The following is a 25,472-nucleotide window of genomic DNA, read 5'->3' as shown; positions in this document are numbered from 1 at the left end:
AAATTTGACGGCAATTAAATGTTTTTGTTTCTATACCAAAACACGTTTCTTTACTTATTGCTTTCTCTATTATATATATTTTTCTCAAATAAATAAAGGAAAACGAACCATTGAAACCAATAAAACAAAGTAAAATGATGCCAACAATAATTTGAAGTGTTGCCACTATAATAGTTTTTTTTGCCGTTTTCCGATCGATGAAATATTTACAGGTAGTGTACGGAAAAACAATTGATTAAAATTTTTTCTCTCGAAGTGCACTATCTGTCAACAAGTTTTCGTTGTGTGTGTTATAGTTAAGAACCATGACACACACAAACAACGAAAAATGGCGCGAACTAAAAACATACATAATCAGAGTTGCACTAATCACTGATATTGCCAGATAGTGCACTCACTATTTTGTTGTTGGGAGTACTGCTTTTCCCGCCGATTTTCAGGCAACGTTTTGCCTCTGTTTTTTAAATGGAATTTAACAGCATTCCGCTCGAAAAACTGAACAGAATACTCAGCTTAAGCTAGCAAATTCGCTAGACTGGTGACTAAAACGACCCAACCATATTCAAAAAAGTTTTTTTTTTTTTTATGGACAACATATCCTTCCTATTAATGATATACCTTGATATAACCAATTAATTCGTACGATGTTTAATACTGTTATCGGGTATTTTGTTAGCGAGTACTCATTTATCTACTTTCGATATGACAAAAATGCAGGCAGCTGTTATCGGGCCGCTGGTGAATTGTAGTGGACGACGACTGCACTGAATATTTATATATTTGTTTCAATAATAGTCGCTAATTAAAAATCCTCAGTGCTTTATAAAGCAATGTAGATACATAATAGCACAACATATACTGTTAATTATATTGTTACACAAACATTTATTCTCTCAATAGTCCTACGTTGTTGTTGTTAAATTCTCCGCGGCCGGTCGGGCAACGCGGCCACTATTTCATTTGTAGCCGTCGTTGCGTGCACAATGCTGGGCGCAGTGCTGTGATTTGTGTACCCGTAGTTCATATCCAAGTTTGATTAAGTGTAGTACAAGTGTCCTAAGAAAGTCTGATCTCGGAGTCCCAGTGGGTCGGGTCCGGTTTTTCGATTTTTCCCCTGAAAAGAGAGAAATAAATTATTTTACAAAATAACAAAATTATTTATCTGAAAATGTTCTGATAAGAACTAAGAAGAGGTGCGAGTGGACGATGGAATGAATTCGTAGTTGTTGAAAGTGACGTGACGACGATGCAAAGTCTGCTGCTAAACATTGGGGAGAAGAATCTTTGATTTTCCTTTTTTCGGGTTCCCTTTTCTGCTCCATGTTCTTTGGCGATTTTCAGTTATCTATCAATCAGTGAAAAAAGTAAATTGTGTGTGTGCGTGGATAAAAGAAAGAAAACTGCAATCAAGGGCCGGTTATGGATAAAACAAAGTGAATCATAGTGAATTGTAAAAAGAAAGAAATAAAATAGCCGGAGTTTTTAGTTCTTATAACGCCATTGCTTTTAGCTGGCTTTTCGATATATTAAAACAAATGGCAATATTTGTAGAATCAATGTGCGAAATAACAAGCAGCCGCCAGCCCCCCCCCCCCTTTCACTTGCATGGATAAATTTGTCTGTAGAGTGGTGTGTGCGTGTGTGTGTTGTGAGTGTATGAAACAACGAAGCAGATAAAGAAGAGAATGGCATGAAAGAGTTTCCATGTAAAGTGTAGAGCTTAAAATAGGATAGAAGACATGGAGCACACAGAGCAGGGAGCCAAGAAAATTAGAAATATGCAATTCTTTTAACCATTCCGCTGCAATATCGTATCGAAGAGCGTGTGTCATTTGTTTTCCTATTATTAAAAAAATTGTTTTTTTTTTCGCAGTTGTGAAAGTGTTTCGTTTCGTATATCTTCCATCGCCGCCGCCGCTGATTTTTGTAAAGAATATACATACTTATGAATAACGACGACGACGACGAATACCCATAATAATAATAATATACAAGTAAAGTGCTAAGAAGGAAGTGAAGTGAAGAAATAGAAGACAAAATAGCAACTGAAAGATATTTGTTTTAAAGTTTTTTTTGTGTTGGAGCAAAAAAAAAATCAACAAAAATAGCAAATCAAAATGGCGCACCAGCAACTCGCCTCAGTAAATTGTCCATTGGACGACATCGATTTGGCTGCTCTAAGGGTAATGCATAAAGTTTAAATATTTCCATAGACTTACTTACGGACATATTTTTATGCCTATACGAAATACTATTTCAGATTTAAGAGATAAATTAGAGAAATATGTAAGTGATAGGGAGTTTGGCTGTGTATTAATTATTCTTGCTTGTGGCAAATGGGAAACTTCATAAAAGATGAAGAAAATTTCTACGAACAACAACGAAGACAGCGACAAATCTGAGCCACCAAAGTGCTGGTTGGTCTGTGCTACTGCTGCTGCCAATCATTCGGTCGGTCAGTCAGTCATTCAGCCTGTCTGTCTCTCTTTCAGATAGTCATTTGATCAGTCGTCATTCATTCAAATTTCCTTTGTTGGTAGTTTTTTTTTTATTTTGCTGATTTGTGAATGTGTGTCTTCTGGTGCGTGTATGTGTTCATTCTGTTTCACTATTTCTTTTTTCTGCTTCATAAAGATGATGTTGGGGTTCTACGCCCTCTTTGCTTCGTATAACGGCAATAGGGTTGCCATATATATATATATATATTTTTTTTTTTTGGCTTACAATGGGGATTTAACAACAATTAAACTTTCGCATTTCGACAAATAAATGCCTTTGGAAGATTATCAAAGAAATATGTATTATTGTAAGTTTAACGATAAAATTATGTTTTTTTTCGATTAATAAACAAATTAATGGGTGTAATGGAAGGAATAACTTAGACTCGGTGTCAAATGATAAAAATTTACCATGGTGAAATATAATTACTTAAGGCGCTATCACATGGCATGTGAATGTCTTATGAGATGTCACTTTTTGTATTCACATGTAATTGAAAATGTTTGTTAATTAACATACGAGTCATCATTTTTGCTATCACACCTGTATGTTATTTTCATATGACATAACCTAAAAATTTGAGTAAAAGGTGATTTTTTTATGCGTAAAAATTGTGAGAAGCTTTAATTTGGGGTTGCTTTCATTCGACTGACAACAAAAACAGCTGCTTTCTTTTTGTTTTTGTCGGAAAGAATAAAAAACGTCTAATCGAAAATAATGTGCTAAATTTGACATGTCATAAGACAACTACATGCCGTGTAATAGAGCCTTTATGAAGAGAATTCGTAGGGGAGATGGGTACATCGATTTAACTTACATTTTGTTTCCAATGTTATTATTTTCCAAAAACACCAATTTGTTGATAAATCTCAGTCAGATAAATTTCAGGCCCCAACACAAAGCCCACGTAAAAGGACATGTTTATCGTTTGGGAAAAAATGGCAATCAATGAAAGGTATTGGAGATTAGAGTATGAACGTTGTATACAAATTTCGCAACAACCTTGTTTTAACCACCCCCTCCCCACACTTCCAAAAAGCCCACCTAAAAATGAACACCCAAACGAATATGCTGACCAACCGAAAGGATTTGAAATTCTATAGGAAAAGTGTGGATTTGTATATGGGAGCTTGAGATAAGTTCTAGACCGTTCTAGAAACTGAGATAAAAAAGGACAACGTCGACCTAGAAAGGAGCATTGATTTGCAAAAATTTTGTTTACGATATGGATAATAAATATAGGTACTTAAGAAGAATCCACTGCCCTTAATACATTTATCTTCTGTGCATCAACTTTAAAATATTTTGCGAACAATCCGTTTTCAAAAAGCCATTGTAGGGTGAGCGAAGTTTATCTGGCTATTATTTTATACCCTTCACCATAATATGTACTAAATTCGTCGTTCGGCTTGTAAGTTCTAGAAGTATTGTTCTAAGAGTCTGCAAAGCAAAGAAGAAAAAATCTTGATCGCATCGAAATTTAACTTTTAACTTTCTTCCGTCTCTTTGCCGACATCATGATGACTTTAAACAAAGCCAGCGTATTCAAATTGTGTACAAATCTTTTTAAAGTTTGTCGGTTTGAAGTGTACATGGGCCAGATGGGCCAACCCGTGTGGTGCTCATTGTTGTTGTTGTTGTTGTTGTAGCCACAGGTCTGCATGTTGTAGAACTGTCAAACTATCGATAATCGCGACATTCGATATTTTCTATAGTTTTAATAATTAATATCGATACTAACGTTAATTTCCATCACCTATATTTCAAACGAAAATGAGATGTAAAATTCAAGAGATCGATTTATATAGAAGCGATATCAATGCATAGACCAAATAAAACCAGTTAAAAATCATGAGAGAAATCATTGTACAAAATATTAGCCTAATCGGACTAAAATTGTATCTTAAAGGATAAATGCAGAGTCGGATGCCTTATTTTTGTTCAGTTTTGCAAATAATTTAACTTTTGCGATAGTATCCATCGGAGAGGTATCGATAGTGCCATCGATACTTTGCCAGCTCTAGTATGTTGAGGTGGCGACGCTCGTCTAGCTACGCCGTGTGGTGCTCATAGTCATCCCGTGCCGGGACACTGATGCTGTAGAATCTGGATGTATTGTGAGTCGATTACATGATTAAGGTCCCATAAGGGCTTTATAGTTGAACCCATTCACTTTTAGAGTGAACCCATTACTGAAACCAGGAAACGATTTGAGCAAAGGTCTATGTTATTTTTGTTGTTGTGTGTTGTACACTAAGTCAGACCCGCTTGATCTATAGGTTCTATCTTGCAGCGCTCACGTTCTAGATCCCTGTTCACAAGATAATGATTTGGATGTTCTCTGCGACAACAGCTCAGAAGGTATTGTTTGGACAGCATGTAGTTATGTCTTCGCACGAGTAGGATCTTTGTCTCTTGATGGAGGTAGTCCACGTGAGAACTGGAAAGACTGCCCGTCGGTGTTCGAAGGACGCCACACTGGCGTCACATTACTTACCATAGACCGGCCAATTGCATTGTACGTGGCCAACAAGGTTTTTTTTGCCAGCACCCCAAGTGCTTCCGGCAAGTGACTTGAGAACCTTGTTTCTACTTTTGACTTTATCATAAATAGCTGAGGCATGTGAGTAGAATTTGTAAGAGCTGTCAAATGTGACACCAGGTATGTTGGGACACTTGATGGTCGGAATTGTCACTCCGTCGACCATCACTTTCAGCTCCCTACCCCCCTCATGGGTGTATGTAGTGAACAATGTGGCTAAAGATTTGGTGTCAGATATCTTCAGATTTTTTGCAGCGAAATAAGAGGCAAGTTCGTTGAGGTAGACGTTTAATCACAGATCTCATCAATGGGTGGGGGCCTGATGCCATGATCGTACAACCGTCCGCATATTATATGATCTCTATGCCATCTAGAGGGGGTGGAATAGAGGGTACGTAGAGGTTGAACAGTTCCGGAGGTATCATTCCGCCTTGGGGAACTCCCTGTTTCACTCTACGATGTTTAATTTCCTAACTCAAAATTTTACGAATGACTGGCGACCACACAGATAATTTACGACCCAGCGTTTTAGGCCTGACTTGAGGGATGTATTAGCGATGTCCTTAAATAGTTTTACATGGCTAACCGTGTCGAATGCCTTCGATAGGTGCAGTGCCACCAGGACCCTCCTATCACTGATTGAAGCCACGGTAAATGTGTGCAATCTGAAGGTCTTAGATTGCGAAATGGGGCCATAAGCACTACGTTCGGTACGGATTTCAAGTGATTTTAACAAACCAACTCTTAAATCTTTCGGCGAATTAGAAATTAACGGGCTTCAAACCCTAATCGATGGATCGATCACTGTTTATAAAAAAGGCTCCTGTTTGGGCAATATAAGTTACAGACATTGGAGGGCCTAGTGTAAACCACAGTTCCAAATTTCAGCGAAATTGACCAAAAAATGAAAAAGAAATGGGCAGCTTTATCCGAATCTGGGCCGTTAGAGATAATATAAAATGCAAATGACCAGAGGATTAAACGACTCATTTTTTTAAATTTGGGTGAAATCGGTTATTAAAAGTGCCTGTTATAGGCTTAATCGGCAGGTAGGTCTTTGTTGCAGCAATATCTGAAATATAGTTCGATCGGGACCATATTTGGCAAGAACATCGAGGGGTTCAATACAACTCATCTTTTTAATTTTCAACGAAGTTGGATAATACTTGCGCTTTTTATGGCGTCAAAACCCTATAATGGAAGATCGGTCCATAAGACAGCTATATATAAATATAGTTCAATCGGGAACAAATTTAACAAGGCTATCGAAAGACTTAGAATAATACACTTTTCCAAATTGCAGCGAAAACCGATAATAACTGCCTCTTTTATGGGTTCAGTGCTCTATATAGGTAGACTGGCGTACATGGCAAGTATATGTAAATATATTCCGATTTTTCTCTTTAAAAAAGTTTACCTGCGTATAGAAAAAATACGGGTCTGTACAAATTTCAGCGCAATATATAAATGTTTAAAGTCTTTAGAGCATAGATGGGCAACAACACACAACCGTACATAAATTCCTATGCCCGCGGGCAGAGGAAAGACGAACAGAAGCAAACGGAAAGTGTAAGCAACTCATGTGCCTTCGTTCGGTCGACGCATTTTTGTTATTTTTCACTTGGGGGATTGGTCGGGATTTACTGCCTTTTATACAAACACAATTTATTGTTTTGTTGTTGTTCTAGCCACATTTTCATATGGAGTAGGTGATCCTGCGTGAGTAAGATCGTTCCTATCCAAAGGACCGAATGCCGCGGGAACAAGTTGGTTGGTTTGGTTATTTAAATGCGCAAATAACTCGCCTTGTCGTGTCGAACATCATAGGCAATCCCATGGCAGCCCGTTGTACGTACCGGATTGACACGATGAAATCCTTCATCGGCAAGGGCTGCCGCCTCAGTGTACAACACACTGCTACAACATCATAAGCACTCAGTATTTGTGCAAGAGCAACTGTGTTAGAGTGCCCATCACTGCTTTCCCTGCAAAATTTTTGATAGCCAAATAATCTTCCGCATATCTTCTCGATGAAGGTTGTAATCGCAGACGAGCTCGTCAGAGAGTCGTAGACGATTCCCCGTCGTAAGGAGTTGTGTCCTTAAGACGACTCTTCTGGAAGAGTGTTCCGCGAATCTTCCATATGAGTCGCTAACGAGTAAGTTAGAAGAGTCTTGGAAGATCTAAGAATCGTGTGAATGAGTAAAAAATTATAGATTTTGTGAAGACTAATAAAATCGCTTTTAGAAGAATTGCGCATTACTCGCCTGGGCGAGTACCAAATAAGTGTTTTGTAATATTTGTTAACAATTATTCTATAGGATTTGTACGTTATTCGCTTTGTAGATCTAAAAATGTACTAGTTCGTTCATCAAAAACTTAACAACTCCGAAAATTAAAAAAAAACCTAACGCACTTTTCCCTACGTAAAAAAAATAACAAAAAGCAAATTGTCAGGGAGACTCGAAAGAAAATACCTAAAAATATGACTCAATAAAATCTAAGGCAATTAAATACAGCAACAGTAACTTTAGCTGCTTAATGAACCGAAAAAAAAGAATTAAATTTCTTTTGAATGCTGAAGGACTTACAGCAAAATTTTTTAAATTTTGCGGTTAGGAATTCTACAGACGCGAAACCCGATTATGGTAAGATCTTTCAAGAATAGTACTATTGTTACGTTCAGTAAGTTTGTGGGAGTATCTGCTACTAGTTACAAAGTTGATAGTGTTAAACAAATAATAGGGCTGTCCATATTTAATAATACAGAAGAGATAATATAGACACCTAACGTTTATGTAATCGCGAATCGTCTCAAAGAGTCACTAAAACTTTCGCACACCCAATGGACTGTTCAATGATATCCTAAAGGGTGATTTTTTTGAGGTTAGGATTTTCATGCATTAGTATTTGACAGATCACGTGGGATTTCAGACATGGTGTCAAAGAGAAAGATGCTCAGTATGCTTTGACATTTCATCATGAATAGACTTACTAACGAGCAACGCTTGCAAATTATTGAATTTTATTACCAAAATCAGTGTTCGGTTCGAAATGTGTTCATTCACCGTAACGTTGCGTCCAACAGCATCTTTGATTCCACCAGCGTACAAACCACACCAAACAGTGCATTTTTCGGGATGCATGGGCAGTTCTTGAACGGCTTCTGGTTGCTCTTCACTCCAAATGCGGCAATTTTGCTTATTTACGTAGCCATTCAACCAGAAATGAGCCTCATCGCTGAACAAAATTTGTCAAAATTTGAACACATTTCGAACCGAACACTGATTTTGGTAATAAAATTCAATGCTTTGCAAGCGTTGCTCGTTAGTAAGTCTATTCATGATGAAATGTCAAAGCATACTGAGCATCTTTCTCTTTGACACCATGTCTGAAATCCCACTTGATCTGTCAAATACTAATGCATAAAAATCCTAACCTCAAAAAAATCACCCTATAGAAGGGTGTTTCACGATTCATATGGACGATTAAAACGCAATGACGAACGCTCCTCCAGAATTGTGAAAAATGTTTGCAGGGCTAGAGTGATAACAACTAATGAACACCCAGATGAACGCACAGATGGACAGGCTTAGAATTTTACGAAGATCAAGATCGTATGGTAGGAAATGGATATTTTCTACCATACTAAGGGAAGGACTGAAAGAATATACCATGGCTGTTAAAACATATTTTTTCGAAGTCAACTCGGGAGTCGGAGTCGAAAAAAATTTTGCCTTTGGTGTCAAAGTCGAGCAAAACATGCTCTTGATTTTTTCCGTATCTTTTTATGGCCAATATTATAGGATAGGTATCTACGATCTTGTTCTGCGGCCCCATAAATAATATATTCTTGATTGTCTTGGTATGGATTCAGCTATATCCGTCCGTCCGTCGAAATCATTAGAGCGTCCACTCTCTCGACTTGAATTCTTTGGCTGAATATTTTTGTATGTGAAGTTTTAAGCCACTAGAAACCTCAATTTGTGCCAGATTTGGCTGAATTTTGTTATGTGAAGTACGTGAACGCCTTCAAATAACCTCACGAAATCCATCCCACATAGGTCCATATACATATGGTTAACTGGATTTGAGTTCTATGGTCGCTATATCCGTATACGATTTTGATGAATAATGGTTCGTGGAGTAGGAGTAAACTTATGCCCCCTGGCCACTACATAAATAGCGCCCCCATAAAAATCGATCTGCACATAATTTCTTGGGGCACTATATATAAACTTAGTTAATATGTGTAATTTCTTTTGCAGAGTTCATGGCAGGGATGGAAAAGTCAGTACTTTAGTACTTTTTGCACTCGAGGAGTACCGTAGTACCCCCGCAACCGATTTAGTACCTTTTCAAGCAATACGAATTTTTCGAACAATTCGGATGTTTTTGAGCCTTGTTTATCACTTTATGCAACAAGCCACGATTAAAAAGGGATATTCCCTTGTTAGTCCCTAGAATCATATCTGTCCAACTGTAAAATTTGCCTTGTGCGGATTATTTGGGGATTGAAAGAGGCAATATCAGTTTATATTTAGTCGCCTTAATTGACTAATTGCTCCTCTAGAAAGCTTTAGCGGGGGCCCTGACACTTGTCTCCCAGTTTCTATATGAGATTCGTGATATTTTTCCGAAATTTTGATGTTTTTTTTATGGGGGTTTGGCATTCAAAATTTGTGTTTTTGGACTTCTATCAATGTAATGCAAATTTTCCAATGAACATTCTATTAAGGAACAAGGGGAAACTTCTCAATGAGTGCTGTTCGATTCAAACTTAAGCTCAATGATTAAAGATGTCCTTTTTATTCCAGAGTCCGAATGGCGTGCCGCGCTGTGACAATGTACAATCAATTGTCAATGTACAATCCAAAATTTCATTGTTGATGTAATCTCGGATATATGGCAAAAGGTGGGGATGCTTTGTGTTCCGTAAAGCCCCAAAAATGTTTGTCCTGAGAACTCTTTTGGGGTTTCGCTCCACCATTGCCAGCACCATAACTTGGAATATCCCATACCTCTGATTGGCTCTTGTACTGTGTTATCTGTAAGACAGAAAATTTCCTGAGAAAAATGATTGATTTATGTAGTAATATGTAGTAACTTTCATTATCCATTCCGTATATAAATCGATCATTAAGCTTGTATCGAAATAGAAGTGAACACACCATGAAACAATGATCCTCACCCTGACTTGCAAACAAAAGTTGAGATTTTTACAAGAAAAAAGTACTCTTTCGGTCCAAAAAGAAGCTTTTTAGTACCATTTCAAAATTAATAATTTCCATCCCGGGTCCATGGTGGTGGCTACTTAATACTCGGCCCGGCCCAATTCAGCTTGTTTCTACTTCTTGTCACTAGATTCTTTTGCAATTCATCGATATCCCTCTATAAACTCAGCTCAGCAGCCAAGTGATCGCACTTGGCGAACGAATGGAATGACAAAGTTTTTTTGCCTTTGGGTGGGAGTAATTCTCACTTTAAATGCTGCGATCTATTTATAATAACTAGTAGAACACTTTTTTTGTTAGAGATTTTAGAAAACAAGACGCCCAAACATTTTCCATACTGGCTAATAGGCGATTTTGAACCCACAAATTGGCGACGATCCCTAAAAAATAAATTTATTTAAGTTTGTTTTTCACAGTTTTCAATTGTTCATTGTTTTTACTGTGTGAGTGAGTGAGTGTGTTCAGTTAAGCAAACCATTTCAATATTCTTAGTGTGCAGAGAAATCATACTAAAAGGTGTGGTTTTTTCCTCTTTTGAAGAAAATTCTTAATTTTTCACATTTATCAAGACAAATGAGATGAGCTTGTGTTCATGGCCATTATTTGTATTCGTTTCATTTAATTTTTCCATTTATGTGGATTTTCTTACAATCAAGACGGTGGCGGTGGCGCACATTGGTTCAAGAGTGGCCGAAATTCATTTTTTTCATGTTCGCCGATTTGGATAATTTTTTGGTATTTTGTTGTCAGATAGTTGAATATTATGATTCCGTAATATTAGGCTGATATATTTAGTATTTCTTTGGACAGACACGCTCCAAGTTCATATATGTTCGCTTGTTTAAAATGGCATGCAAATTTACTGTATATTCAATCTTTTGGTACAATCACAGTAAACTTATCATTTGACTTTGTTGTATATTTTCGTAAATGGCAATTGTCATAGATGAGATTTGCATTAAAAAAAGTTGGAAAAAGTGCCACATAAAAAATTTCGTAGAACAAAATATAAACAACATCAAAATTTCAATGTTCATCAACTTCAGTGGACTGCATGTTTTTAGCGCTGTGGAGCGCTGTTTAACGAAAGACGTCAAATTACAGCTTGAAGTCTCAGCTAAAAGCTAAAAAAAAATTCAGCTGCTCATACCTGCTCCTTTCCAAAAGAAACAGTAAAAACTATAAAGTGATAAAGTAAGAAAACGTGAATTTTCGTTCATGCTTGTTGTTGTTGTTGCCATAATTCTTTACTGTTAACAACAATAGAAGATCAAGCGATAGACTATTAGGTGCTGTGTTATCATTCATTTATTATGTTGTTGCATGCAATAACAACTACACATTATGTCTTGCTCTCTTTATTGCACAAAATCTTTTCCGTTAGAGCTTAATAAGTAATACATTAAGTACCAACAACAATATACAGTTTCTGATTTAAATTTCTGCTTTTGGGTATACATTTCTAATATTATTGATATGCTAATTGACATTACATTGGCAAGTGCAGTGATAAGAGGTGTGTTTTTAAGTGATATCAAGATTTAATTTTATTAATTATGGAAAATGTAACAATTTCTTATTTAAATATTTGCGAAATATTAATTGATAACAACAGTGATATTGATGTTACTGTCGAAGTCATTGCAAATAGCAATGAAGGAATGACTGCTGAGGATGTTGAAGTCTTTACTGGATTTTTGAAAAAAAACTTTTTTACAAAGTTCGGAAGTTCGGGACACAGTGAATACCATCAAAAATTCACAGATCCAAATGACTCCGATAAATATATGTTCTTAACGTCACTTGTTCCATTGACCCTCACAGAGCGTAATAATATGTCAACAATGTGCTGGAGAAATACAGAGCCATCATCAACTAGATTTTGCCGACCGTTAAAATTTGAATTTATACAAGAAACAGCTGAAGTTATAAATTCAGAGGTCAGTCGTGTTAATGACGAAATAAAAAATTTAAGAAATACTGTCGTTGAATTGCATAGCAGAAACTTCAATATTTCTCACACACTGAAATTAACAATGATTGATGGGAAAGTAGCTACTACGATTTCTGGAAGTTCATCTATGGCGGTTTGCTTCATATGTGGAGCAAAGCCCACAGAAATGAATAATTTAGATGCGGTGATTTTGAGGAAATGTTCGGAAGAAGCAGTTGCGTTTGGTATTTCTCCCTTGCATGCGAGAATCAAATTTATGGAGTGCATTCTGCACATTTCTTACCGTCTAAGTTTCAAAAAATGGAGAACAGATAGTTACACAAAAATTGAAATGGCGGCAAATAAAGCTGAAATTGGGAAGAGATTAAAGTTGACACTGGGCATAAATGTGGACGCGGTGAAGCAAGGTATGGGCACAACAAACGATGGCAATACGGCAAGAAGGTTTTTCGAAAATCCAGCCAAAACTGCAGACGTAATTGGAATAAAAGAAGAGTTAATACATAGATTTAAAATTATTTTGGCCGCAATAAATTGTAATGCAGCAGTCGACACTAGCAAATTTCATATATATTGCATGGATACTGCCAAGTTGTTTGTTGATCTCTATGGCTGGTACTACATGCCTGTAACTGTGCATAAGATTCTGGTGCATGGTAGCAAAATTATAGCAGAAGCTATTCTGCCAATAGGTATGTCTCTATTTAAAGGCCCTTATTCAATGATTTAATTTTCATTTTTTACATTTTAATTGATTGTTTGTATCAGGTATGCTGTCCGAAGAAGCTCAGGAAGCGAGGAATAAAGATTATAGAGCCTATAGATTACATCATTCGCGAAGAATTGGACGTGTAGCCACTAATGAAGATGTAATGCATAACCTTTTATTGTCTTCAGACCCATTTATAAATAGATTTCGCTCAAAGCTGCAAATCAAAAAATTGGAGTACGATAATGATGTTAAAAAATTATTAAAAGACTATGCTTAATTTATTTATTCATGTTTTTTCTATGGGAGGTGGCCGTAAAAGTGGGCGGATCAGGTATATATTTTCAGGAGCCCATTCTACAATTATAATAATTACTTTTTGTGAAAATTGAATTGATGCATTAAAAATTAAAAGTGGGCGGATATTTTTCAAATTTCACACAAATGATTCTGAGTGTTTAAAAATGCTATGTGCCAAAAAACAATGCCGTAGGTCAAAATTTAATTTTTACTTTGTATGGGAGGTGGGCGTAAAAGTGGGCGGATCATTTTGATTTTTCCATTTTTTCTTGATTCAAACAAAAAATGCCTATGTGCCAAGTTTCATTGTCCTTCGACAACTTCTTCTATTTTTAGCCGCTCGTTCAATGAACTTGAACCAATGTGTGGCGGTGGCTGACCGAGTAAGTCAATGAATGATGGCTGCAATTATCCCCCCAACAAATTCACTTTCAATCAAAATTGTCATCATTCATTTCTTGTTTTTGTATGTTTTTATGCGCTGCTGCTTATGTTGGTTATTGGTGGTCTGCTCGCAAGATAATTTTATGACCCCTCTCACGCTCTCTTGGATAAAACCCTTCAGTATACTCTCTTTTCTTTCGGCAAATGTACAAATGTGTTCACTACTCTCTTTTCCTAAGCATGCGAATATACTACTTAATTGCCATACAGCCATCCATGTATTTATGTGTCTAGTCCCTCCAAACATTTTCTATCGTGCGAGTCACTAAATCTGCACTCAAGGAAGTTGAAAACAATCTCAGGCGATATCATTTTTTACTCTAATTAGTGTCTCGATACGGGAGAAAACGTGCCACTTGGCGATATATACCCATGAGTGACTAAATAGGCACTAAAAAAGTGTAAAATTCGATTACCAACGTCATTTATAAAAATAAATTTTTATTTGCCAAATGTTTTTTTTTTACCTTTTAGAGTGAGGCTTATTTTTATTTCTCTTTCAAATTTATTTCTTTTCCAAATCAGGATTAATAATCGAAGATTTTATTTGCAATGATTTTCCCTGACTGGGATTTGAACAGCCAACCTTACGATTGTGAGGCGTATACTATCCCTCTGTGCTACCGGCCTTTCTTCATTACAGAAGGCTAAGTTAACATACATTCTCTTGTTTGGGATTTTTTGAGTTAGCGTCCAAAACAACAACAAAAAATCTATTTTTAAATTTGCAGCAATAACAGTTGATTATGAGAAACTAATTAGCGAAACATGAATGATAGAATTCCGACACTAATGTATTTGGTTGTTGTAAACCTTGAAATCTCTACAAACTATCATCCAAAAGGACCTAAAAAGTGACTATTCTGGGAGGGAGTGAGAAAGTCACTTCCAAATGTTTGGAGGGGTATTCGCATCTCTCATACAGATAATAGTCGGATTTGAACCAATGATAGTAAAAGAAAACACCAGAAATTACTCTGGGAAGCTTTAAAGTGTGTGTGGCTTTGTTGCTGTCCGTTGTACTTTGCGGTTCATTGTGCGTTTTGCCTTCGCCTCTTCTCTGTTCCTCCAGCATAAAAAGAAGACAAATAAATAAATCGTATTTGATAGAGTTTTCTACATTGCTTTCTTCGTTTTGAGTTTTATTTCTTGTGCTTTTTTATTATTTTTTTCTTCCCTTATTCGTTTGCTTAGTTGTCTGCTGCTGCTACTGGTCGGCTTTTTTTAGTGCGTGTTGCGGCTTATGGGGCAATGAAACAAATACATACTCGTATATACACCCCTAACCGGCCGGCCGCAAAATGTCTGGGCTTATTTCATTGTTGTTTTTTTTTTTTCTTGCCCTTGTGTGTTTTCCTTTCTCCTCCTTCGTATGTTGAGACAAGGCATTCCCTTATTTTCTCTTCTTCAACAGAGTTTGCATTTTTTTTAATAGAAAATAAAAATGATTTTGTTTGTAATTGGTTTATACTATTTTAGGGATTGCTTAAAAAAATCTAAAATGTTTTAATGTTGTTAAGTAATGGTTAACCCATTAGAGTTGAAAAGACTCCCCTTAAACTCTCTTCTTACGGCTAATTTTTTTGTCCTAATTTATTGTCTTAACATGCGGGGATGACATGTTTCTGTGTATGTGTAAGTAGGTGGGTGGTATGTTGGGCGGTAATCTACCTATGGTTGTGTGTCTATTACTAGCAACAATAATGCCGGTTGAAAGTTCTTGTATTTCTCAAACACAGTAAACACCCTATTTCTCAACATAGGCTGTCACCACCCACCACCAACTAACCACCCCTGATTTGGTGATTTTTTTGCCATTCAGAAACTTCCCTGCTGTTTTTTTTTTGTTTTAAGTGACAAACCCTCTGTTTTTTGGCAAAACAATTTCTTTCTACTACTACACTTTTATTTGTCCGGTTGTTTGGAAATATGCAAATGTTGTCATCATTATTTACAGAACTCGTTTAAGGAGTTAAAAAAAGGTGGAAAAGCAAGAGATTTTTATACCCTGCACCACCACTGTGGACATGGCTAAATCGAATCACTTTCTGATTCGATTTAGCCATGTCCGTCTGTCCATCCGTCCGTCTGTGAGTCCATATGGACGTTTATGGCTGTAGAAGCTGCAGTTTTAGTCCGATTTTTAAAATATTTTGCACGAGGTGTTTTATTTGACGTCCTAATATGTGTGAAAATTTCATAAAAATCGGTCCATATTTAGATATAGTTCCCGTATATATCTCTTTCATCCAATATGGCCGTATAAGGCTGTAGAAGCCACAATTGTTTACCGATCTTTACAAAATTTGGCATGGGGTGTTTTATTTGACGTCTCCATATGTGTGCAAAATTTCATAAAAATCGCTTTAGATTTAGATATAGCTACCATATATATCTTTCATCCGATATGGCCTTTTAAGGCTGTAGAATCCACAACTTTCGCCCGATTTTATATGAGACGTTTAAATTGACGTTCCAGTACTGGCGCAAAATTTCATTAAAATCGGTCTTAATTTAGATAAAGCTCCAGTGTGTATATTTCATCCGATATGGACTTTTAAGGCAGTAAAAGCCACAATTTTGGTCACATCTCTACAATCTAGGGCGTGAGATGCTCTATTTGACGTCCCACTATGTGTCATTAAAATTGGCACAGGTTTCGATATAACTCCCATATAATCTTTTATCCGATATGGCCTTTTAAAGATGTGGAAATCCAAATCTTTTGTCCTATGGTAGGAAAATCTTACAAGGTTCTAAATTGCTATTTTAATTGTTAGTGTCTTAATTAAAGTCTGACTAGATTTCCAGATAAGTTCTACATATAAAAAGTACTCCATGCGTTAGGTGGTGTAGGGTATTATATAGCGGCACCGCCCGACTTTTGCCTTTCCTTACTGGTTTTATTATAGGATTGCCAACTGTCATATGCTTTTAGATTGCGAATGTTTAATTCATGACAGATGGGCTGATTGTATAAAACAAATAGAGCATACATTATTGGCGTTGGCATCAATACCATTGCGATAGAAGTTATGGTGTTTATCGTACAAACATACATACATATTTTTCCATGAACATTCGATTAATGAACAGTGGATATTTACTTCTCTCATGTCAAAGAGTGCAGTTTAAGATTGAGCTCAATGATATGGGGCCTCCTTTTTATGCCGAGTCCAAGCGTCGTGCCGCTTAGCGACACCTCTTGTTAGATAACTTTTAACATGGTTGGATACCTTACAAATGTCAATAGCTTTTGTAATTGGTTAACCGGATATTGTCCTGCTGCAGACCATAGGGTTCTCTATTTCTATTACAAAAACAAAAAAACAACAACACCTGGTTGTTGTTGTAGCCACATTTACATATGGAGGTGGCGATCCTCGTCAAGCTCTTATAAGCGAGCAAGCTCCTTCCGGTCTGTACGACCGATCACCGCGGGAACATGATGACCATTGGTTGTTTAAAGGCGCCAATAACTCGCCTTGTCGTACTCAGGCACTCAGTATTTAAGCAAGAGCCGGTGCCATTCGCCCTCTCACTGAGACTATCCACTCGATACCGCTGATTGTCCGCGACTGCAGTCGCAGCTACTCCGTATGAAGCATTCCACAATCCGTAAACTGTGAACGCGCCCTTTAGCTCCCAGCCAAGCTTCACATGATAACGACACACATTGGAGCTCAAAGTTCCAGACTATGTGATGCTTATAGTTAAACCGTGCCGGGACAGATATAGCTGCATTTTATCGAAGAAGGAATAAAAATAAATAAAATTATGTGTTAACACGATATTTCCAACAATTTAAGACACTCGCTTTTATTAAATCGGATAAAAATTTCGCTGTGTAGGGGCTTATGAGGGGCTAAAACAGCTACTATACCGATTTGGTCTATATTTATAAAATATATAAAATTTCAGTCAAATTGGCTAAGAATTGCGCCTTTAAATAACATTGCGCCTTATATATTATATATCGGATTATTGAGTGATTTGATCCAAATTTGCCATATGTGATGAGATTCATAAGAGATGACATTGTGGAAAATTTTAGCAGAAGTCATCGCGCAAAATTTCAGCCAAATTGGCTAAGAAAATGTCAGCCTAATCGCATTGGTTTATATGGGAGCTATATCTAAACGTGGACCGACTGATTTCGTCCATTTACAATCCCAAACAACCTACATAAATAAGTAGTACTTGTGTAAAATTCCAAGAAGTTAGCTTTACTCAACAGAAAGTTAGTATGCTTTTGGACAGATAGATTATCCTTTGATGGAAGGTATAGAAATACTGTACCCTACCAGCCCTGGTGTGACCATATGCCAACGCTCAGTTTTAACGATAGAAAAAGGTCAAAAAATCTGAATTTCTTCAGTAAAAATTTATGCAACACGCACAAAACTTTACATAATTTTCTTCTTAAAGTAATATTCTCAGGACCGTGTCCTCTTTGGGCAGGTATACTGATAAGATAAGTAGAGGATTGAATTCCGCCTTTCGTCAGTGCCGTCAGGACACCATTGCTGCAATAACATTGAAGGGTTAGATTTAAAGTTTTATTTCCTACAATACATGTCCTCACCTTGTCACTCGTTGATGAAGTAAAGATAGCGTATTTAGCATTACTCAACCCATATACATAGCAATGTCTACCGAGGAGTTAGAGAGTGCAAGAGTGGGCAAGAATGGTGCAGATAATTCTGTACTACTCTTAGCTTCCTTGCTCGGACCCCTTTTTTGACATAGGCAAACTCGAAATTGACCATTAGCCTGAACTAGAGAGGTAGCGTTCAGAATTCTCACCTATAGAACCCTGCTCAGAGTTTTATGGAAAGAATTGTCCACCTGTCTGAGGAGAGCCCAAGGATCTGCTTCGCCACCAGCTTCAGCAGTTCAGCTATACAATTGCCACTGTTCGAACAGGCAACTGCACTGTTCACAATGCCCTCATACTGGCCCCTCTCGACACTGTCGATATGACCTTTTTCACTCCTCCAATGACGTAACTCTATCTCTTGTTCGGCGCTGGCTGATTTTCCTAGGTTGATTTATTCCTCTTCACAGGTGATTGTGAGGAGGATTTTTTTCGCCCTTATTCTCCTTGTGGAAGACTTTCCATTTTCCTCATGGTCAGGCCTTGGTTTTGCCTACCTAAGACTTATAGCATTCCTTTGCGAACCTAGCGTCCTATCCTTAGATAAAGACCATCATATTTGAGAACAAAAATAGTAATGCATCTTCCTCTCTGAATTTAGCTTTACGTCCTCCCATAGAATGAAGAAACGTCCAACGAGTTTCTTAAGAGCGTTGTTGGTTGAGAAGCGTAATATCAAGATGTCCTCAAAAAACCCTCCACTTATATATTTGCATGGGTGGCCTCTCTCCAATCTAAAAGGTGATATACTCCATATAAAAAAAAAATTTTGAAAACTGTTTCATTTGCGATACTAAGTTCTTCTTCGTTTTTAACATTGGCCAACATGATAAAAAAGGAATTTTCGTTGCGTTTTCTTTAATTGTCTTTTAAATAAATAACAATTAATAGCAAATATAGCTCTTCCACTTTTATTTTTTGTGATAACGCTACGCAAACAACACAATTTACCAAAATAATGCTGATGATAAAACATATGATGGAGGAGTTGCCTATTTGTCGTTTTATTACAAAAAACGGGGGGTATGGGGTGGGGGTTACACGTCCATGACCGACACTAGGGGGAGGTTCACTCCGGCTTTAGCAAGTACATCTGTCCTTCCGTGTCCCTCTATATCCTTGTGCGCCGGCACCCAGCATAAGGTGACGGTATGATATTCCTACAGAGGCATCAGTAACTCCCGACCTTGTGTCTCACGCACGTTTTATTTAACGCCTTCAACGTTGCCAGACTGTCGCTGAAAATGTGAATTTCCGATCGGTCGATATCCATGAACAACATAAGCTCCCCTACTGCAGCCATCGCATACACCTCTGCCTGAAAAATGCTGCAATCATCACTGCAATAGATACTATACCCAGTTTCATCCTCCATCTTCAATCTACCTGTAAAAGCATTTATGTCTGAGAATTTAATCCGCCCTTTCTGCCTCTTCGCCAGGGTAGGTAACATTACTTGTAGTCCCTCATCCACCACGTTTATTTCTATCTGGAAGTCCGTCTGAGAGACCGCTGTGATACTACCCAATATACGTGTGTGTCTCACCGGTGACCCACTAATCTATCCAATTTTCTCCGCTGTCTCCCTTAAAAATAAGTCCATAGGCTGAATCCCCATCATTAACTCGAATGATCCAGTCGCAGTGGTTCCCAGACCCCCAGTTACAAATCTTAAAGCGGCCCTAATCATCCTGTTAAGATTACGAACATGTGACGTAAAATCAGTCAAAATGAACATTTTGCCCATGAACATTCCACTAAGGAACAGGGGAAAACTTCTCATATCAATAAGTGCAGTCCGATTTAAGTTTTAAGCTCAATGATAAGGGGCCACCTTTTTATAGCCGAGTCTGAACGGCGTGCCGCAGTGCGACACCTCTTTGCAGAGAAGTTTTACATGGCATAGTACCTCACAAATGTTGCCAGCATTAGGAGGGGAAAACCACCGCTGAAAATTTTTTCTGATGGTCTCACCAGGATTCGAACCCAGGCGTTCGGCGTCATAGGCGGACATGCAAACTTCTGCGCTAAGGTGGCCTCCGTAAAATCCGTCACCGGCCACCAAACGTGGCAGCCATAGGCCAAGACTGGCCGCACCACCGCCGAGCATAACTAATAGGTTCGTTGGAATTGTAAGTGGGCCATATCAGTCCATGATTTGATATGGCTGCCATATAAACCGATCTTGGATCTTGACTACATGAGCCACTGGTGGTCGCAATTCTTATCCGATTTATCTGCAATTTTGCATGAGGTGTTTTGTTTTGACTTCCAGCAATTGTTTTAAATATGGCTCGAATCAGCCCGGAACCTGATACAGCTGCCAAATAAACCGTTCTTCGATCTTGACTTCTTGAGCCTCTAGGGCGCGCAGTTATTATTCTGGCCGAAACTTTGCATGCAGTGTTTGGTTTTGACTTCAAATAACTATATTAGGTATGAACTAAATCGCTTCATAACCTGATAAAACTCCCATATAAACCGATCTCGGATCTTGACTTTTTGAGCCTACGTAAAGCATTTTGTATTGTCTTGCAACAGCTATGCCAAGGATGGTCTAAATCAGTTCATAATCGGACCATAACTTGACGTAGCTCCAATAGTATAGCAATTCTTGCATTATCCTTTGTTTACTAAAAAGAGATACCGGCCAAGGAACTCGACAAATGCGATCCATGTTGGGGGTATATAAGGTTCGGCCCGGACGAACTTAGCACGTTTTTACTTGTTTAAACTTAGCATCTTACCTAAAGAAATGAAACATTTAAAGACACTCGTATTTGTAAGGCTATTTTGTGTCTTTAACTACGGTTCACTGTTGTCTTGTCTTTTTCCTAACTTTCAACAATACTTTGGCCACCATTTTAGATTTATGTCTTAAATAACAAGACGCAAAGTTTAGGATTGATTAACCTACCATTTAAAAATAGGTAAATTAATTAATACCTTCGAAATGTGAGAGGTAAGGTTCAAACTATTATCAATGTTAAAACCTAGATACGATACAGAATCCGCACAAGGAAGGAATAGCAGCATTTCGAAGTCTTCGTCCTCACCAAATTAACATTGATGCTATTACTAATACTCCAGCAATAAATAGGGCCGATTTCAACATCCAAGGGTACAACACAATAGTTTCTCTATTTGGCTGTAATGATGATTGTTTTTCGATGTACCTTCTAGGGGTTGGCGAAGTTCTGAGCTTCGGACTAATTTTCTGCATGTAGCATTTCTCTAAACAGGTGCCAGGACACCAACATCTGCAGAAATGAGTACACGATTGACGATTCTCCCTAATTCGTAGTTTTATATTCTTGCTAATTTGTTAACTAAGATATCGATTATGGTTGGCAACTCAACTATAGTTGCGTTGCCAGAAAATAAAATCATAAAATAAAAATAAGTTTAAAGTTGGAAATTTTTGTCAATCTCAATGTTTTGGAAGTTCAGTTACTAAGTAAATTGAAAATAGTATGCAATTCAATGGATAAATTTACATTTCTAAAGCAAATCTGCCCGTTGGCAACTCAATTGAAGTTGGGTTGCAATCCATAATCGACCTACTAATTTCCTAAGGGACCAAACATTCCACTCAAGCCTTAGATGAATTGGTGTATATCCCTATCCACCAGCTGTCTTTGTTATTTTTCCTCTTTCGAGCTGCATAGTGTAATCAGTCATGCAGACAGCTACTAAACTAAACTTCCTACGTTTGCCGTTACTTATATTGCCTTCGGCGAATAAAACGTGCTGGTGTGGGTCGATAAACCTCATACTGCTTGTCAGGAAGAAATCAAGGTATACTAAATCTCTGTGCCAATTCTCAACTTTAGTATTTGAACAAAGTCAATCAAGTCAATGTACATGAGACATACTCGTACACACCTTTGTGATGTTTAATTTTATTGATTTAGTTTACTCCATTTGTGGTTTCATATAAAAGATGTCGAAGTAAGTGAGTAATATTTGGAACATGTTCTCGAGCGTTAAATACTGTTCAAGAAAAATAATGGTATAACGACACTTACATGCAGTAAAAGTTATATACGAAAAATATACCCAGTCTGGCTTAGAATGTGGGAAATAAATGGTAAAGCCAAAATAATACAATTTCACTTTGAACTTGGATTTCGGGTTTGAGAAGATTAAAAACATTTTTTGTTATTTTGCTTAAATTTCAATTAACCCAAAACTCGTCAATATTGATCATTTGGGCTATTGCGGGCCATATCAATGGCAATAGGACTTCAATTCAGAGTTCCGAGTTGAATTCCATTGATTCCATTCTTTTTATACCCTCCACCATAGGATGGGAGTATACTAATTTGGTCATTCCGTTTGTAACACCTCTTAATAATCGTCTGACACCCCACAAAGTATATATATATTCTTGATCGTCATGACATTTAAAGTGAATCTGGCAAAGTTCGTCCGTCTGTCCGTCGAAAGCATGCAAACTTTCAAAGGAGTTAAGCTAGGCACTTGAAATTTTGCACAAATATTTTTTATTAGTGTAGGTCGGTTGGGATTGTCAATGGGCCAAATCGGTCCATATTTTGATATAGCTGCCATATAAACCGATCTTGGCTCTTGACTTTTGAGCTTCTAGAGGGCGCAAATCTTATCCGATTGTGTTTCCAACAATTGTGCTAAGTATGGTTCAAATCGGTTATAGGTATTAGATTTGTAATCTGATAAAAGATATCGATTAAGAATAGTTAAATTGATTTAGAAAGTCAAAATGATCAAGAATATACAAATACACTTTAGGGTGGTTTTCTCTACATGCGAAAAAATCGATGTAAATTTTTTCGGCGGCAACACCCAAAAATTTTTCATTTTGTTAGCTTTCAAGATTCCCAATATTTAAGCACAATTGAAAGATGTTAACACGAGCTGCAATTCCAATTTTTTGGGTATTTGGCGACTTTGGGGATTTCGGCGACCCATTTCTCCGAAAAGGCTAAAGCTATTTGCCCTTGTCATATATCAAATTAAAGGCCATTCTCTTTTTAAAATTTTAAGTTCAATAATGAAGAACGTTAGTAGTGAATTCGGGCCGGTCGCCGCGGTAACGTTATGGCCATTGGTTATTTAAAGGCGCCAATAACTCGACTTGTCATAGAGAGTATCATAGTCATTCGGCCGGTGCCGGCCGGCCTCTCACTGAGACCCTTTAATCGATATCGCTGTTACAGTTAGTCCGTATGAAGCATTCCACTATCCGCATCTGGGGACGGTCCCGTAGTCCCCAGCTAAGCTTCTCGTAATGATGATGAACACCACACAAATCGGAACTGTGAGTTACAACCCGTGTGGTGCTCATAGTAGTCTCGTGTCCAGCATATTAATCAGATGTTGGCAATAGCATCACGAATGTTGTTCTTGGGGATTTACACCACTCCAATAACGTATGTTTTGCTTATTGACGCAGCCGGAAATGTGACAGTGAACCTCGTCACTGAAAAAAACTACAGCGTCTTCGGGCAGGTTGTCAAACAGCATTTCACTTGCATTTTAAAGGGCAACAAAATCGCGTTCAGTTAATTCCTGCACAACAGCCAATTTATAGCAATGAAATTTAAGGCCTTGTTGGAGAATTCTTCGAACGGTCGTTTCAGAAATTCCCATACATAGGAAAAATGAAAAAACGTGATTCAATTAAGAAATTTGTACATTCAATTAAAACATTTGCTGAAATCGGACCTATTTGTATTATTGATTAACAATTTTGTAATTTGGATTTGTGGCAATCTCAAAAATCCAATTAAAACGGTTATTTACTCAATAAACCTATTTATTTGAAAGCTGTCCCTTCTCTCAAATAAAGTTTTTGCCAATTTAAAAGGAAATAATTGATATTTTTTGCATTAATAAAAAACTTTTTATTTTATTAGAATTATATTGTTTTTAGCTAAGTGAATACTTATTTTTAATTTCTACTTTCTAAAAGAAAGAAGACAAAATTGCCTTTCCTTTATGAGTCTCTTTTCATCGTCGTGGTTACCGATAAGAAAATGTATAATTCATATATTGGTTGTCCAAAAAGTAATTGCGGATTTTTTAAAAGAAAGTAAATGCATTTTTAATAAAACTTAGAATGAACTTTAATCAAATATATAATTGCCATTTTGTTCGATAACCTTTTGCCATCTTCCTGGCAAATTAAGTATTCCACGCTCATAGAACTTCTGGCCTTTATCTGCAAAAAACTGAACCAAGTGCGATTTTATAGCCTCATCATTGCCGAAAGTTTTACCATTTAAGGAGTTCTGCAAAGATCGAAATAAATGGTAGTCTATATGGCTATATGGTGGATGCATCAAAAGTTCCCAGCCAAGCTCACTCAGTTTTTGGCGAGTGACCAAAGATGTGTGCGGTCTAGCGTTGTCCTGGTGGAATATGACACCTTTACGATTGACCAATTCTGGTCGCTTCTCCTTGATGGCTGTATTCAATTTGTCCAATTGTTGACAGTAAACATCCGAATTAATCGTTTGGTTCCTTGGAAGCAGCTCAAAATATACCACACCCTTCCAATCCCACCAAACAGACAGCATAACCTTCTTTTTGTGGATATCAGCCTTTGAGGTGGTTTGAGCTGGTTCACCATGCTTGGACCATGATCGTTTTCGACTAACGTTGTTGTAAACAATCCATTTTTCATCTCCAGTTATGATTCGTTTTAAAAACGGATCGAATTCATTGCGTTTAAGGTGCATATCACAAGCGTTGATTCGGTTTGTTAAATGAATTTCTTTCAATACATGTGGTACGCAAATATCCAGTTTTTCACCAGTCCAAGACTTTTTATGTGATAATGAACGGTTGATTTTGGTATATTTAACTTCTCTCCTATCTCACGCTCAGTTACATGACGAACCAATTCGATTAATGCTTTGATTTGGTCATCATCAACTTCATTTGGCCGACCTGAACGTGGCTCATCTTTAAGTGAAAAATCTCCAGAAGGGAATTTGCGAAACCAATTTTGACACTGTCTTCCTTTTAAGGCCTTTTACAACCATACACATCTCGTAACTTGTTAGCAACCTGCTCCGCGTTTTTTCCTTTACGGAAACAATAAAGTAAAATATGACGAAAATGCTCCTTTGTGGGCTCCATATTAAAAT

At 37.3% G+C, this 25,472-nt stretch overlaps 2 protein-coding genes across 8 annotated transcripts in view; both read left to right on the top strand.

Moving 5' to 3' along the window:
• The first annotated feature begins 1,040 nt into the window (after positions 1 to 1,040).
• LOC106085463 (serine/threonine-protein kinase mig-15) overlaps positions 1,041 to 25,472 on the top strand; it is a 259,525-nt gene continuing 235,093 nt past the window's right edge. For 5 of the 7 annotated variants that reach the window (XM_059360366.1, XM_059360365.1, XM_059360367.1 and 2 more), the window contains exons 1-2: positions 1,042 to 1,193; positions 1,874 to 2,183. In XM_059360366.1, the coding sequence (XP_059216349.1) occupies positions 2,118 to 2,183 (66 nt within the window). In that variant the 5' untranslated portion in view covers positions 1,042 to 1,193; positions 1,874 to 2,117. Of the gene's footprint in view, positions 1,194 to 1,873; positions 2,184 to 25,472 lie in introns of all 7 variants that reach the window. The other 2 variants (XM_013249721.2, XM_059360368.1) reach the window with 2 other exon arrangements.
• Positions 12,005 to 13,222, top strand: LOC131994092 (uncharacterized). The gene is made up of 2 exons (XM_059360370.1): positions 12,005 to 12,921; positions 12,998 to 13,222. Exons 1-2 carry the CDS (start codon positions 12,063 to 12,065, stop codon positions 13,216 to 13,218), a joined length of 1,080 nt encoding a protein of 359 aa, XP_059216353.1. The 5' UTR covers positions 12,005 to 12,062; the 3' UTR covers positions 13,219 to 13,222.

The sequence above is a fragment of the Stomoxys calcitrans genome, chromosome 1, assembly GCF_963082655.1.
Source record: "Stomoxys calcitrans chromosome 1, idStoCalc2.1, whole genome shotgun sequence".
In the NCBI taxonomy this organism is placed as follows: Eukaryota; Metazoa; Arthropoda; class Insecta; order Diptera; family Muscidae; genus Stomoxys; species Stomoxys calcitrans.
This window is presented reverse-complemented; position numbering and strand designations above follow the sequence as displayed.

Bases quoted from the DNA above. Each gene is read 5' to 3' on its own strand.
- LOC131994092 (XM_059360370.1), top strand. From the start codon at position 12,063: ATGTTCTTAACGTCACTTGTTCCATTGACCCTCACAGAGCGTAATAAT. The intron at 12,922-12,997 runs GTATGTCTCTAT...TGTTTGTATCAG, and splicing joins AGAAGCTATTCTGCCAATAG to GTATGCTGTCCGAAGAAGCT.